At 39.3% G+C, this 17693-nt stretch overlaps 1 protein-coding gene across 5 annotated transcripts in view; it reads right to left on the bottom strand.

The window, feature by feature from the left end:
• Window positions 1–17693, bottom strand: part of fggy (FGGY carbohydrate kinase domain containing) — a 45040-nt gene that overhangs the window by 9203 nt on the left and 18144 nt on the right. For 4 of the 5 annotated variants that reach the window (XM_061890346.1, XM_061890345.1, XM_061890347.1 and 1 more), the window contains exons 6-11: window positions 11773–11888; window positions 11569–11697; window positions 8040–8143; window positions 7856–7963; window positions 3170–3231; window positions 1328–1487 (exon numbers count right to left, since the gene is read on the bottom strand). In XM_061890346.1, the coding sequence (XP_061746330.1) occupies window positions 1328–1487; window positions 3170–3231; window positions 7856–7963; window positions 8040–8143; window positions 11569–11697; window positions 11773–11888 (679 nt within the window). Of the gene's footprint in view, window positions 1–1327; window positions 1488–3169; window positions 3232–7855; window positions 7964–8039; window positions 8144–11568; window positions 11698–11772; window positions 11889–12466; window positions 12481–17693 lie in introns of those variants that run through there. The other variant, XM_061890349.1, reaches the window with a different exon arrangement.

Raw genomic sequence — 17693 nt, 5'->3', positions numbered from 1 at the left:
TGAGGTGGTGACTTAGTGGTCTGCCCAATTGTAACTGAGATAGGCACCAGCGCCACCCGTGACCCCAAAAGGGACAAGCGGTAGAAAATGGATGTATATACAGTATATATATACACACACACACATATATACATATAAACATACACATACATATTTATATATATATATATATACACACATATATATATATATACACACACACACACCTATCCTGCTGCCCTATATATATATTTATATATATAAATGTGTGTGTCTGTGCGTGCGTGCATATAATATATACATATATATATACACACACGTATATATATATACATACATATATATACATACATACAGATACATATATATATATATACACACATATATATACACATATATATATATACATACATACATACATATATTCACATATACATCTATATATATATATATATAGATGTATCAGCCCAGGCCTAATTGCATATATATATATGTATATACATATACATATATACATATATATATATATATATATATATATATATATATATATATATATACATACAGTATGCATCTGTGATGGTATGGGGGTTTATTAGTGCCCAAGGTATGGGTAACTTACACATCTGTAAAGGCACCATTAATGCTGAAAGGTACATACAAGTTTGGAGCAACATATGATGCCATCAAAGCAACATTATCATGGACACCCCCGCTTATTTCAGCAGGACAATGCCAAGCCATGTGTTACAGCAGCGTGGCTTCGTAGAAAAAGAGTGCAGACACTAGACTGGCCTGCATGTAGTCCAGACGTGTCTCCCATTGAAAATGTGTGGCACATTATGAAGCTTAAAAAAATACCACAACAGAGACCCCGGACTGTTGAACAATTTAAGCTGTACATCAAGTAAGCATGGGAAATAATTCCAAGCTTCATAAATTGGTCTCCTCAATTCCCAAACGTTTACTAAGTGTTGTTCAAAGGACAAGCCATGTAACACAGTGGTAAAAATGCCTCATTGACAACTATTTTGCAATGTGCTGCTGCCATTAAATTCTAAGTTAATGATTATTTGCAAAAAAAAAAAATTACATTTCTCAGTTCGAACATTAAATATCTTGTCTTTGCAGTCCATTCAACTGAATGAGATGAAAATAATTTGCAAATCATTGTATTCCGTTTTTATTTACGGATTACACAATTTGCCAACTTCACTGCTTTTGGGTTTTGTAAATATGCTACATTTGTTATGTTGTTTGGACACCCCTGCTCTACAGTGTTGGCGACCCTTGTTCTATACCGTAAAATAGTACAGTAGTGTAAGACTACATTTTAGCCTGAACTCACCATGCCTTTCAAGGTGGGGTCAGCCAGGGGAGACCTGTTCCCATGAAAGTCAGGCCACACGTGAAGACTGGAGCCCAGCAGGTCAACAGCTGAAGAAGAAGCCAATCCACTAAGGTGGCTGTTCAGGTAGCTGTACATACTGTCGCCTCCAGCAGGACATCTACAGAAAGGAAAAAAAATACACATTCACAACACAGGTTGACAAAAAAAGGAAGTTCTATGTAATTTGTGTAAAAGAAGTCAGGGAGTCTCCACGCAGTCATGGTACCAAAATTATTTTTTGTTGCTATGTGTTAAATATTAAAATATATATTTTTGTTTAACCATTGTAATGTGTGTAGTGAATGTAAACATGCTGTTTGAATACCGATGATAAATTAAAATGAACCAGATAACTATGCCAACATCCATATATTGCCACGTCCTATTTTGTTTATTTTCTTTGTTTCTAGCTTTCAAAAAGGGTGCAAGAGGGTTCACTATGTGCATCATTCTCAGCACCTGAGCAAGTTTATTAAATAAATTGGATTAAATGAACAGTGTGAACCCTATTGTCATTTATCCACAGTTTTTGTCCTGGTGGGTGGAGACCTGACCGCTAGCTCACACACACAGAATGCATGAACAGAGCCTCACAAGTCTCGACAAGCTACTAAAAAGCACCGCAATGTCACGAAAATTAAGAGGGAAAAAAAGATGATTGCAAAGACAAACGTCTGATGTGGGAATATTTTAACTTCAAACCGTACGTACGTGAAAGATAAACCCATCAACAATGTGGAAAGGGCCAATTTTGTTTGAAAGTGATGGTCACAAAACAAGACAGCAAAACTAACTACATGACTGTTTTTCTAACTGGTACAAAACTGCTCATTAATTAGTAATTGAGATGCAGTTTTTGCCAACAACAAGTAAGTTAATTTTATTTTCACGTTTGTTAAACTTAATTTCCCCTCGGAGATTATTAAAATGATCAAAGATCATTCAAAGTTCTCGAGCTTCCACTTACAATGGTAAAAAAAAATACGAACAAAAAATACGAATGAGAAATAAAAATGTATTGCGTTTTAAAGATTACTTGCATTATTAGTATTACATATTATAATTACATTTGACATGGTATCTAAATAATACTGACAACAATATAGTTTATTGGCAATAATTTGTGGGACAATGTATGTATCAGCCCAGGCCTAATTGCATGTACCGTACTTGCTAATTTTATACTAAGACTCAGTCCTGTTACTTTCAGGCCTGTTACTCTAGTGAGTCATATTCGGCTTAAGAACTTTGTACAAAATTAAATAATGTTGCCGGAGATGGGACTGAGTAGTTCAATATACCTATTTTCAGTTTTAAAGTAATACAAAACTATATTTAGGTTTATTTTTAGACTTACAATAAGAAAATGACACTGACTCGGTGGAATGACCCTACATGCATTCCTTCTTTTTAATGTCAACAAAGTATTAAACAGCTATTGCTATGATATGCTGTGATACATCAGAATTGTTGAAGATAAGAAAACAGCTGGTTGCTGTATTGTAATACACACTACCGCCACCTATGGGACTGGAGTGCACGTCTTGATTTAAACCATTCAAATTCAGATGTTTTTATATTTATTGTAGTTGTCATTAATTAGACTTCAATTGTATTTATTCCAATTCCTACTTTTCCATACTGACAAGCTTGTGAGTCACACACAACAATCGATCCTACTAAAGCCGATAATCTTCCGAAAGCTTACTGAACATTATTACGTGTCATATGACGGAGGGTGGCAGCTGTGCGCTAATGTTTTTGGAGAGCCAGAAACTAAATGAATCATCATCAGCAAACCTCTGCTGTGCCTTTTTTTGGAGCTGCGTGTAGGCAGCGTGGCCCGTCACCATGTGGTCAATCTGAGGGGGGAAGAGAACGACACAGCAAGGATCATATGACCACATAGAGATGTGTAAAAGGGTCCAGTGTTTATTTTATGTTTAACAAACACACCTTCAAGTTAGCAAAGATATATTAAGTCAGGGGTGTCCGAACTTCGGCCCGCGGGCCATTTGCAGCAAGCTGTCGACTCCAGTTTGGCCCGCGAGACATCATGAGTTTAAAATGGAATCTGGCCCACGGGCTGTTTTCAAATTAATTTCAAATATCTAACAATCTGATTGTTGAGAATTGGCCATTATTTTGTGGACAACGTGAGTAAATCAGGTCAATGATGCTGGATTGTGCATTGAAATGAAAAAAGCACAGCATTTACTTATGACCCAATCCAAACAACTTTTCTTAGTCATGGCGAAAAAACTAAACAAAACACACCATCACAAAAATCTAACAAACGGTCATAAATAACACAATCTGCGCGCTGAACTTTGTCGATATTATAAAAAAATATGTTCAATCACAACACCATACTTGCCAACCCTCCTGATTTTTCCGGGAGACTCCCGAATTTCAGTGACCCTCCCAAAAAACTCCAGGGACAACCATTCTTCCAAATTTCTTCCGACTTCCACCCGGACATCAATATTGGAGGCGTGCCTTAAAGACACTGCCATTAACGTCCTCTATGACTTGACGTCATGTCTGATTTTTCTACGTACAAACAGCGTGTCGGCCAAGTCACATAATATATGCGGCTTTTACAGTCACACATGAGTGGGTGCGAGGCAACAGCCATACAGGTAAGGCTGGGCGATATATCGATATAAACGATATATCGCGGGTTTGCCTCTGTGCGATGTAGAAAATTACTATATTGTAATATTCAAGTATATGTTCTCACACAGTTGCTTTTAGCTGCGGGCATTATACTACAGGCGTTTCTCACTCCTTCTCGTCTCTCCTTCTCACAGAAACGTAAAACAAGCCCACCTTTTTACATACGTCACGTTATTCGCTCTCGCCGAGCAGAGAGATAGCACCATAAGCTAACGTTTGCTGAGGCAGGTCGTGCAAGCGCAGCGGTGCGAGTGGCATTACAAGAGAGAGAAGGTGCGAAACTGATCACAAATGGAGGAAGAACAATTAATGCCCCAAAAAACAGCAGGGGGTCCATCATCTGGCGGTGGTTTGGCTTCAAGCGGGAAGATATTCAGCAGACAACAGCAATATGCAAAGTGTGCACCAGAAGTGTTGCTACAAAAGGTAGCAACACTACTGATTTGTTCTTTCATTTAAAAAGTCCCCCGCGAGAGAATGAAGAGTATCTAATAAATACAGTTTTGGTAAATTGACTTAGTTGTGATTTCCCTCTCTGCATGAAAGTTTAAAAGTAGCATATATTATTGCAGTATGAAGAAGAATGTTTTAATGTAGACATATAGAATCATCATACTGCTGTTATTATATGCATCAAGTGTTCTTTCAGGGCTAAGGAAAAATATTGAGATATATATCGTATATCGCGAGATGGCATAAAAATACCGCGATATTCATAAAAGCCAATATCGCCCAGCCCTACATACAGGTCACACTGAGGCTGGCCTTATAAACAACTATAAGACTGTTACAAATGTGCGCCACACTGTGAACCCAAATCAAACAAGAATGACAATAGATTTAGGGAGAACATCCGCACCGTAACACAACATAAACACAACAGAGCAAATACCCAGAATCCCTTGCAGCACTAACTCTTCCGGGACGCAACAATATACACCCCCGCTACCACCAAGATAGGAGTCAAACTTTCACATACTCTAAATATCCAATTATATTAATTATATATCCATTATATTAATATAACACACACACACACACACAATATCATATTATACATATACATTTCTATAAATATATACATATAAATATATATCCATATAAATCAGGGGTCTCAGACACGCGGCCTGCGAGATGTTATTTTGCGGCCCCCACCTTAATATGAAAGTCTATTGTTCAGGCGGCCCGCAAGTTTTATATGAATGGCGCTTGACAGCATTGTGTTATTTGGGTCCAAAATGGCTCTTTCAACATTCTGGGTTGTCTACCCCTGCGTTAGTAGAAAAGCGGCAAATGAGTGAAAGCGACAGAAACGTTTCCATGGAGACGAGGGTTTTCTTACGTGCCTGGCTGCAGTCACACCGCGAAACCTGTCCGTCAGTAATAACAGTCCCCGATAACCTGGACCAATTCAAACCGTTATTTGTTTTTTTTATTGTTTAATTTGCATCGCCTCTCACGATGGACACTATATATATTTCTATATGACGTCGGATAACACTGCGGGGGCCGTCACCTTTTTGCGCTCGCTATCCCGGTACTTTCCAGCTATAATCCGCCGACCGCCTTGTTGCTGTAGGGAGGAAAAGCGGATCGATACACATTGCGGAAATAACATTCTCCATGCAACGGCTAAATACAAATATATTCCACAACCCCAAACATGTCTTTTTTCAGTGAAGAGAAAGGTTTGTTGAGCAAAGACAATTCCAAGAAAAGTGGGAGATGCAATATTTCTTTGTTTAGCACAGGGGCACCCCAACGTGTCTTATTTGCACAGAGAGAGTTGCGGTGCACAAGGAATACAATTTGAAACGTCATTATACAAACCCCGTTTCCTTATGAGTTGGGAAATTGTGTTAGATTTAAATATAAACGGAATACAATGATTTGCAAATCCTTTTCAACCCATATTCAATTGAATATGCTACAAAGACAAGATATTTGAAGTCAAAACTGAATAAACATTTTCTTTTTGCAAATAATCATTAACTTTAGAAATTGATGCCAGCAACACGTGACAAAGAAGTTGGGAAAGGTGGCAATAAATACTGATAAAGTTGAGGAATGCTCATCAAACACTTATTTGGAACATCCCACAGGTGTGCAGGCTAATTGGGAACAGGTGGGTGCCATGATTGGGTATAAAAGCAGCTTCCATGAAATGCTAAGTAAGTCACAAACCAGGATGGGGCGAGGGTCACTAATTTGTAAGCAAATTGTCGAACAGTTTTAGAACAACATTTCTCAATGAGCTATTTTGCAAGGAATTTAGGGATTTTACCATCTACGGTCCGTAAAATCCTCAAAAGATTCAGAGAATCTGGAGAAATCACTGCATGTAAGCGATGATATTACGGACCTTTGAGCCCTCAGGTGGTTCTGCATAAAAAAACAACATCAGTGTGCAAAGGATATCACCACATGGGCTCAGGAACACTTCATAAAACCACTGTCAGTAACTACAGTTGGTCGCTACATCTGTAAGTGCAAGTTAAAACTCTACTATGCAAAGGGAAAACACCCAGGAATGCTGCAGGCTTCGCTGGGCCTGAGCTAATCTAAGATGGACTAATGCAAAGTGGTAAAGTGTTCTGTGGTCTGACGAGTCCACATTTCAAATTATATTTGGAAACTGTGGATGTGGTGTCCCCCGGAACAAAGAGGAAAATGACCATCCGGATTGTTATAGGCGCAAAGTTCAAAAGCCAGCATCTGTGATGGTATGGGGGTGTATTAGTGCCCAAGGCATGGGTAACTTACACATCTATGAAGGCACCATTAATGCTGAATGGTCCATACAGGTTTTGGAGCAACATATGTTGTCATCCAAGCAACGTTATCATGGACGCCCCTGCTTATTTCAGCAAAACAATGCCAAGCCACGTGTTACAACAGTGTGGCTTCATAGTAAAAGAGTGCGGGTACTTTCCTGGCCCACCTGCAGTCCAGACATGTCTGCCATCGAAAATGTGTGGCGCATTATGAAGCGTAAAATACGACAGCGGAGACCCTGTTGAACGACTAAAGCTCTACATAACACAAGAATGGGAAAGAATTCCACTTTCAAAGCTTCAACAATTAGTTTCCTCAATTCCCAAACGTTTATTGAGTGTTGTTAAAAGAAAATGTGATGAAACACGGTGGTGAACATGCCCTTTACAAATTACTTTGGCACGTGTTGCAGCCTTGAAATTCTAAATTATTATTTGCAAAAAAAGTTTATGAGTTTGAACATCAAATATCTTGTCTTTGTTGTGCATTCAATTGAATATGGGTTGAAAAGGATTTGCAAATCATTGTATTCCGTTTATATTTACATCTAACACAATTTCCCAACTCATATGGAAACGGGATTTGTACAATTAGACATGCTGAGGAGAATGCAAAAAACATTTTAAGAAATTTTCTTGCGTCCCAGCCTCACCTAGACCCTGTATCCAGTGGCCCCCAGGTAAATTGAATTTGAGACTCCTGATATAATACATACGCACACGTACGTACACACACACACATATATATATTTTTAAAAATACACATATACAGTACATACATGTTGGTTATTTTACATGCAGTTGGTTTTTGGCCCCTGGACAAATTTTTTTTAGCCCGATGCAGTCCCTAAGTCAAAACGTTTGGACACCCCTGACTTAAACACATGTGACAGGATAATTATGTATGAATAAATTAAACTTGGTTATGCTAAAGAGTAGTAGTATAGATTTAATTATTCTTAGCTCTACTCGGAACCTTGAGTAGTGTTTGTGTTAACTACATTCAGACGTATTACGAGTACAACACACTGACCAGACGTCCGGTGGCGCTCTGTCCTCCCTCGTTAAGCCACAAGTGTGGTACCATGGCAGACAGACAGGGACCCCAAACTCCTGGCACAAAAAGCGGCTGTTCACTGATCTGGTCATAACAAATCACAACGTTTTACAATGAGTAATATTCATGCAAATAAAAAACGGTGTAAAAGCAGACTTGCCGCCATGTGACAAGATGACGTCCCGCAGATCATAGCCATGCGTGAGGTAATTGGCTGGCCTTCGCACGGCAGCTGGAAGCCTTTTACATCTGCTCCTATGACACCTGGAGACACAGCTAGTAATTCGATTGGCATTAACGTGTGTACAATCTCTAGTATAGGGGACGGTGTGGCGCGGTTGGGAGAGTGGCCGTGCAAGCAACCTGAGGGTTCCTGGCTCGATCCCCACCTTCTACCAACCTCGTCACGTCCGTTGTGTCCTTGAGCAAGACACTTCACCCTTGCTCCTGATGGGTCATGGTTAGGGCCTTGCATGGCAGCTCCCGCCATCAGTGTGTGAATGTGGAAATAGTGTCAAAGCGCTTTAAGTACCTTGAAGGTAGAAAAGCGCTATACAAGTATATATATATATAACCCATTTACCATTTAGTATATGCCCACTCTGGGACAATTAGCAAAGAGTTTCACATGGATTTAACCAGTGACAACTGCTTGAATAATGCTTATATAACAAGGAAGGCGTGGGTCAGGTGGCAGAGTTCCCATTCAGCAATTTGAGGGGTTCCTAGTCAGTCTACCAAAGGGCAGCTTTGCTACAAATTTTGCTTACCACCATCAAGTGTGAATACAGAGTGTATGATGGGTTCTCAGTTCAGTCTGTAAAGCACTTTGAGTGTCTAGAAAAGCGCTATATAATTCTAATACATTATCTATTATTCATGTTTGTCAAACTGGTTTGCGTTAAAAACAAGGGTGTGCGTGTCAATGTGTGTAAGTGTTATTCAAGGTATTTTAAAAAATGCGCAGCAAAGTCCAAAACACACGCAAACAGCTAAAACGCATCCAACTTCACAAAACACAACACTAAAAAAAAAAAACGCAAAGCAACGTTCGAAACACTCGATAGCCATATAATGTTATTAAATACAGAAAATGTACCATTTCACTCGGTCAACTTTCTTCTTGTCTTCCCGGGAGGCTCATGTACCAGCAAATCTAATGCTTTTTAATGCCACTTAAAATGTTATGCCCATGTCAGACCCCATATGGTTATTATATGTAGACAAAAGCTTGCAAATGTCTGTATACACCATACTTGCCAACCCTCCTGATTTTTCCAGGAGACTCCCGGTTTTCATTGCCCCTCCCGAAAATCTCGTGGAGCAACCATTCTCCCGAATTTCTCCCGATTTCCACCCAAACAACAAAATAGGGGGTGTGCCTTTTACTGCCTTTAGCGTCCTCTACAACCTGTCGCCACGTCTGGTTTTCCTCCATACAAATAGCGTGTTCGCACAGTCACATAATATATGCGGCTTTAACACACTCACATGAGTGGACGCAAGGCATACTTGATCAACAGCCATACAGGTCACACTGAGGGTGGCCGTATAAACAACTTTAACACTGTTACAAATGTGTGCCACACTGTGAACCCACACTAAACAAGAATGACAAACATTTCGGGAGACATCTGCACCGTAACACAACAAAACAAATACCCAGAATCCCTTGCAGCACTAACTCTTCCGGGACGCTACAATATACACTCCCGCTACCACCAGACCCCTCCCCCATCTCCGGAATTCGAAGGTCTCAAGGTTGGCAAGTACAGTGTGGTATACACACAATAGCAAGCATTTGACAATGGGAATCTTGAAAAGTTAACACTAACTGTTCCTATCTAGTTGATTGGCTCACAAGACTGTTTCATCTGAGAACTTATTTCTAATGATTTAATTTTCTGTAATAGCATCTGGTGTTCTGACTTCATCCAACGGCTGTAGACAATAGCCAATTAAAAGGTTCCGCCTGTCAATCATCACGCTATAGCTTCAATCAAAATGATTTAAGGGGAACTGCCCGAAGCCCTCTAATTCTGAATTAGTTGAGCAATCTAATATACCTACCCCGCTTTCCGCCAGAGTGCAGCTGAGATAGGCTCCAGCTCCCCCCGCGACCCCAAAAGGGACAAGCGGTAGAAAATGGATGGATGGATATAACATACCATCCATCCATCCAACCATTTTCGTACCATGAAGTCATTAAAAAAAAAAAATGTATCTATATAAAACATCCTGTAAGAATGCATATCTACTGAAAATTTGACTTTTAATAGCCACAAACTGGGGGGTATGTTTTTAATCAGGATACGATTAAAAAAATTGTTAAAATGTTTTATGAAATATTAAATGAACATCATACTAGGAATGCTAATGATGCACGTGTTCGGAAAAGGATGATTGATTTAAACATTTTAGAAATGTACATGTTATGAAATATATATACAAGATGCATTCAAAATAAACTAAGTAAATTAAACATATTGAATAAATTGTTGGAAGAATTGCCTTGTTTGACCACCGTAGGCCACCATAGGTCAGGTGAAGTGTCTGCTTCACGAGAGTTGATAATGTTAGCCAAGTTAGCTCATGTGTATTGAACTGGAGACTGAAATAAATCAGTCGTTTATGAAACAAACTCAACTTCCTCATTAACATGACACTGTGCCAGAGTTAAGGACTAAACGCCTACAGTAACAAAAGAATGGCAAAGTTTTGGCCCCCAGAGCCGTTTCATTTCTCAGTCCAGTCCAATGTTCACTATTGAAGCAGCGCTTTTCACGCTTTCGGACCTTAAAAGATCTCTTGTATACTGTTTTAAAGCCAAAGATGACTAAAAGAAACACACAGACAGACGTAGCTATTAATCGATGATAGCAACGTTCTTAAATTAATTTTCACTCATCAGTTGATATATTTACTCTCAGCCAAGTCCTACATTTGCATTACATTTTAAATCGCATTAATGACTTTTAATGCCCCGCAGAACCCTGCTGTTAGTAGCATGCAAACTATGGACGGCCAAATGGGACTAATTAAATAAATACATCTAAAAAAAAAAAAACACTTAAATATGCCATTACATAAGGACATACTTAAATCTTGAAAATGTTTTATCTATACTTAAATTAAATCATAAAATAATTATTTATTAATGAAAAATATAATCAATAATTAAATGATAAACTATAATTTCATAATTAGATAAATGAAGGACACATTTAATAAAATATGTGTGTTTAATTCCAATTTTCATTAATTAATGATCCATTTACGTAATTGTTTGTCTTATTTATTAATTGTTTCCCCCCATTTGGCCCTTTATATAGGTTCCATTGTACTTCTGTTGTGTTTTCCCCGTATTGCATGTGTTTTGGCGGTTTCCATGTGTTTTGGACTACACAGCATGTTCCCCTGTCAGCCACCGTGGTTTTAACTTGTGATACAACAATGCAAGGTGATCTAAGGTTGCTGCAGGTCAGATGCAGTTAAGTAATATCGGTAATATAACACAGACAAAATCCAGATGGCCGGGTTGGTCTGACTCTCGAAGCAGAGAGACCATACAGTATCTGCTGCCAGCAACATCATCATTTCTTATTGATACCCCATCTGTAAACTCATACAGTTTGTGTAATATTCTACTGCAAATGATACAAATACATGATAAATTCTGTATGACATACCCAGGCCTCCAGCATGAGCATCGATGAGTGAAGCCCCGACTGCAATTCCTGGATCTAAACCCAAATCTGCAGCTGCCTTTTGGGTCAGGCCATCCCCAAGTGGGCTCCCTGGAGAACACGTCTCACTGCCTGGATGACAAAAAAAATTGAACATCAACAAACCATCGTCTTACCATAGCACTTTTAATACTTTCTCAAACATACCTATTTTTGAAAAGTTGTTTTCAGTAAGATCCTTTAGACCTATTGAAGTCCAAAAACTCACATCCCATCCCTCTGGAGGGCAATAGGTCCATTTACATACCAGCGTGCATAGGGATCTGTTAAATAAAGATAGAAAAATGGCACATGTTCCTACTATTGAGATAAATGACAAGTACGTGCAAGTGTTCCGATCAGGGTTTTAAGCTAACAATTTCAATCTTCTCTGAGTGAAATCAGCCAATCCCAATAGTGATCACATGTAATTTTTCAATATACAGTGCACCCGGAAAGTATTCAGTGCTTTATTTTTTCCAAATGTGTTAATGTCACAGCCTTACTCCAAAAGAGAATAATTTCATTTCTGATCTCAGTTCTACACACAATATTCTATAATGACAATGTGAAAATGTTTTTCTTCTTCTTCAAATGTATTAAATTATATATATATTCAGTGCTTTATTTTTTCCAAATGTGTTAATGTCACAGCCTTACTCCAAAAGAGAAGAATTTCATTTTTGATCTCAGTTCTACACACAATATTCTATAATGACAATGTGAAAATGTTTTTCTTCTTCTTCAAATGTATTAAATTATATATATATATATATATATATATATATATATATATATATATATATTTTTTTTACATGTACATAAGTATTGACAGCTTTTGCTCAATACTTTGTTAATGCACCTTTGGCAGAAATTCCAGCCTCAAGTCTTGTTGAATACGATGCCACAAGCTTGGCACACCTTTTTTAGGGCAGTTTGGCTCATCCCTCTTTGCTGCACCTCTCAAGCTCCATCGGGTTGGATGAGAAGCACTGGTGTTCATCCAGGATCTCTCTTAACATTGTTGCAATCATCTTATTTTAGTCAGGAGGTTACCTAAGAACTTGGTGTTCAGTCTGTCAGAGCTGCAGCATTCCTCTGTAGAGAGAAGAGAACCTTCCAGAAGGACAACCATCTCTGCAGCAATCCACCAATCAGGCCTGTATGGTATAGTGGCCAGACGGAAGCCATTTCTTAGTGAAAGGTTTGCCAGCATGCACCTGAAAGACTCTCATACCATGTGAAACAAACTTCTCTGGTCTGACGACACAAAGATTTAACTCTTTGGTGTGAATTTCAGGCACCGTGTTTGGAGTTAACCAGGCCAATACCATCCCTAAAGTGAAGCATGGTGCTGGCAGCATCATGCTGTGGAGATCTTTTTCAGCGGCAGCAATTGGGAGAAAAGTCAGGATTAGGGTTGCAAAATTCCGGGAATATTCAAAATTGGAAACTTTCCATGGGAATTAATGGGAATATATGGGAATTAACGGGAAATTAATGGGATTAAACATTGAATGCAACATGCTAGATCAGTGGTTCTTAACCTTGTTAAAGGTACCGAACCCAACCAGTTTCATATGCGCATTCAGAGAACCCTTCTTTAGTGAATTTTATTATATATTTTTTTCAAATTCAAGACAAAGTTATATATATTTTTTTTCTGGTGCACAAAATGAACCGTGCATGAACATCACCTTGTTCAAAGATCAAAACCAACACAGTGCATGAACTCACAACTAATTACACACCTGTAAATCAGATGGAACATTAGAGGGAACATTGTTTGGGGGTATCCATAATATGCTGATAGGGAGAGGTTTTTATTTACACGATGAGTCGGTGTGTCTTGACCTCCACGGCGGAGGGTCCGCCGAACCCCTGAATCCGACTCACCAAACCCCTAGGGTTCGATCGAACCCAGGTTAAGAACCACTGTGCTAGATCTTGCAGTATGATTAATAGCTAAAACAATTTGATTTAATACAAATTCAGTAGAATTTCAACCCTTTGCAGTGCATTCTTCCATCACATGCACAGATAATTCCCAGCATGCTACACACAACAGCAGGGCTATTGAGGCCACACTAGTATTTGAGCCCAAGGACTTCATCCAGTCAGGTAAGTTTTGATGATATTACTTGGGTATATATATTTGATCAATGGTATTTAAGTGTAATAGAGGTGTAATTGCTTGTTACTGTATGACTGTAAGCTAGTCCAGCAGACTTCCCAGCTGTTCCTGTACTTGTTAAATGATTTAGGGGCCAATATCTCCAGCTAGTAGGTTTATGTACCACCACAGTCTCAATGAACCGAAAATATTTGTCCGTAAACCGTGATGCTAATTTTCTCTATGTTAAATCCCATTAATTTATGCTAACAACATGGATTGGAATTTACTTTTTTTGTGATCTGTTAAGTTCAACTAGCTAATACTAAATCAAAACGTGTAGTTTCCTCTGCTTTCTGTTCTGCTAGCCATTCTGTTTTCATACACGAATGTAGGTTATAGTTTGATTTAGCATGCTGATTGAGTGTTCATTTATTCATCTAGCCTATTTCTATTTATTTGTCCCTCAGTAAAATATTTTTAAAAACTACTCCAACTGTAAATACAAACTGTATAATGCCACGTACACCATCTGATGTGTGGACATTTCACCCCAACCGATGTTGGCGGAAAGGCGGTGTACATTTGCAAATACTGTGCAAAGAGCTATGTCAAAAATGTCAAAGATGCAGCAGCATATAGACAAGTGCCCAATAATATATAATTATTGTAACTCCCCATTAATTCCCCTATATTCTCATGGATGGTGTACAGCTTTTAACAATCAAAAAATTGTCAATATTTTCAAACTTCCCATGGTAAATTTCCGTAAATTTACCAGAAACTTTCCGCCCCTTTGCAACCCTAGTCAGGATAGAGGAAAACATGAATGCAGCAATGTACAGAGACATCCTGGATGAAAACCAATGCTTCCCATCCAACCTGATGGAGTTTGAGAGGTGCTGCAAAGAGGAATGGGCCAAACTGCCCAAAGACAGGTGTACCAAGCTTGTGGCATTGTATTCAAAAAGACTGAGACTGTAAGTTCTGCCAGAGGTACATCTACAACAGGGGTCTCAGACACACGGCCCGCGGGCCAATTGCGGCCCGCGAGACGTTATTTTGCGGCCCCCACCTTAATATGAAAGTTTACTGTTAGTGCGGACCGCAAGTTTTATATGAATGGCGCTTGACAGCGTTGTGTGCAGAGCTGAAGGAATCTACCAACCATGGTGTGGTATATGGCTCTTGAGGGCCGAACATTGACGTCACTTCATCCACTAGACCCGCACACGCTCTTCTTCCCTTGCTCGCCCGCCTGCTTGCGCTCTCTCTCTCTGTCTCTGTCACTGTGTGTGTGTGTCTCTCACTCGCTCGCTCCCCCGGTGCCGCTGTAAACAGTCCGGGCTGGGGACACGAGCGGTCCGGTAGCTTCCTAAGCACTTCGCCGAAGGACCGAGCAACAATACGAAACTGTGGTGCACTGGACCCCAGCGCTGATACTCCGACAGTGAGTCGCTGGGCGAATCGGACGTGTAACTCATTAGTCGTGATGTTAGCCTTGTTCGGGGCTAATTGTGCTACCGTAACTGTATACTCCACGGCGAGCCCTCCCGGCCTCCCGTTGGCTCCAGACAGAGACTATTTTTGTTATTTGGCTTCAAAATACCCCTGCATTAGTGGAAAAGTTGTATATTTATACCTGCATTGTCCTTTCCATCCTTACACTTTCCATCATTGTAACTGAGCTACTGTGTGGAACAATTTCCCTTTTGGATCATTAAAATTTGCCTAAGTCTAAGTCTAAGTCTAAGTCCAAGAAAAACATGAGTTTAAAACAGGGGTCTCAGACACGCTGCCCGTGGACCAATTGCGCCCGGGAGACATTTTGCGGGCCCCCACCTTAATATGAAAGTTTAATGTTAGTGCGGCCCGCAAGTTTTATATGAATGACGCTTGACAGCGTTGTGTCATTTGGGTCCAAAATGGCTCTTTCAACGTTCTGGGTTGCCTACCCCTGCGTTAGTGGGTAAGCGGCAAAAGAGTGAAAGCAACAGAAACGTTGCCATGGAGACGAGGGTTTTCTTACGTGCCTGGCTTCAGTCACACTGTGACAACGGTCCGTCAGTAATAACAGCCCGATAACCTGGACCAATTCAAACCGTTAGTTTTTTTTTATTGTTTAAGTTGCATTGCCTCACACGATGAACACTACATATATTTCTATATGACGCCATGACTTTTTTTTCGCGGAACAACTCACATTGCGGAAATAACATTATTCTCCGTGCATCGGCAAAATACAAATACCGAGGGGCAAAAAAGTATTTAGTCAGCCACCGATTGTGCAAGTTTTCCCACTTAAAATGATGACAGAGGTCTGTAATTTTCATCATAGGTACAATTCAACTGTGAGACAGAATGTGAAAAAAAAATCCAGGAATTCACATTGTAGGAATTTTAATTAATTTATTTGTAAATTATGGTGGAAAATAAGTATTTGGTCAACCATTCAAAGCTCTCACTGATGGAAGGAGGTTTTGGCTCAAAATCTCACGATACATGGCCCCATTCATTCTTTCCTTAACACGGATCAAATGTCCTGTCCCCTTAGCAGAAAAAGAGCCCCAAAGCATGATGTTTCCACCCCCATGCTTCACAGTAGGGATGGTGTTCTTGGGATGCAAGTCAGTATTCTTCTTCCTCCAAACACGAAGAGTTGAGTTTATACCAAAATGGATACATGGATGATACAGCAGAGGATTGGAAGAATGTCATGTGGTCAGATGAAACCAAAATAGAACTTTTTGGTATAAACTCAACTCGTCGTGTTTGGAGGAAGAAGAATACTGAGTTGCATCCCAAGAACACCACACCTACTGTGAAGCATGGGGGTGGAAACATCATGCTTATGGACTGTTTTTCTGCTAAGGGGACAGGACGATTGATCCGTGTTAAGGAAAGAATGAATGGGGCCACGTATCTTGAGATTTTGAGCCAAAACCTCCTTCCATCATTGAGAGCTTTGAATAGTTGACCAAATACTTATTTTTCACCATAATTTACTAATAAATTATTTAAAATTCCTACAATGTGAATTCCCTGGATTTTTTTTTTCACATTCTGTTTCTCACAGTTGAAGTGTACCTATGCTGAAAATTACAGACCTCTGTCATCATTTTAAGTGGGAGAACTTGCACAATCGGTGGCTGACTAAACTCTTTTTTGCCCCACTGTATATTCCACTACCCCAAACATGTCTTTTTTCAAAGCCTGCAGTGAAGAGGAAGGTTAGTGATGAGCAAAGACAATTCCAGGAAAAGTGAGCGATGCAATATTTTTTTGTTGAGCACAGGGGCACCCTCGACATGTCTTATTTGCACAGAGAAAGTTGCCGTGCAAAAGGAATACAATTTAAAACGTCATTATACAACTACGCATGCTGAGGAGTATGCAAACTTTTTTTTAAAGAAATCTTTTCTTGCGGCCCGGCCTCACCCAGACTCTGCATCCAGTGGCCTCCAGGTAAATTGAGTTTAAGACCCCTGATCTACAAAGCCTTGAGAAAAGGTTGTGAATACTTATGTACATGTAATTTTTTATGTTTGTAATTTTAAAAAACAACTTTTAAAATGGTCTTTCAGGGGTATTGTCTATAGAATCTGAGAACAACAATGAATGTATTCAATTTAAAATAAGGCTGTAACACAAGAAAAAGTGGAAAAAGTGAAGCGCTGTGAATACTTTCCAGATGTACAGTATTTATGGTAAGTTCTATTAACAGTGTAACAATAAAATATTTAAAGTAGTTCCTTATTCTCTTTTGTGCATTAACAATGAGGTCAATAAGTATACACTACTAAAAAAAAGTAAAAAACTACGCCGTACGAGTCTTTTTTTTTTTTTCCCCTCAAAGTGCCCAGGAAATGATTCCTGAATATGTAAACATGAAAAGGAAAAAAAATCTAGACTTCTTAAAGCACTTATTTCTTGTGTTGTTTCAAGCCAGCTCAGCGATTTGCATGTCTCCTCCTGG

The sequence above is a fragment of the Nerophis ophidion genome, linkage group LG28 (genome assembly GCF_033978795.1).
Source record: "Nerophis ophidion isolate RoL-2023_Sa linkage group LG28, RoL_Noph_v1.0, whole genome shotgun sequence".
Classification (NCBI taxonomy): domain Eukaryota; kingdom Metazoa; phylum Chordata; class Actinopteri; order Syngnathiformes; family Syngnathidae; genus Nerophis; species Nerophis ophidion.
Note: the sequence above shows the minus strand (reverse complement) of the source record. Positions and strands in the feature narration are given on the sequence as shown.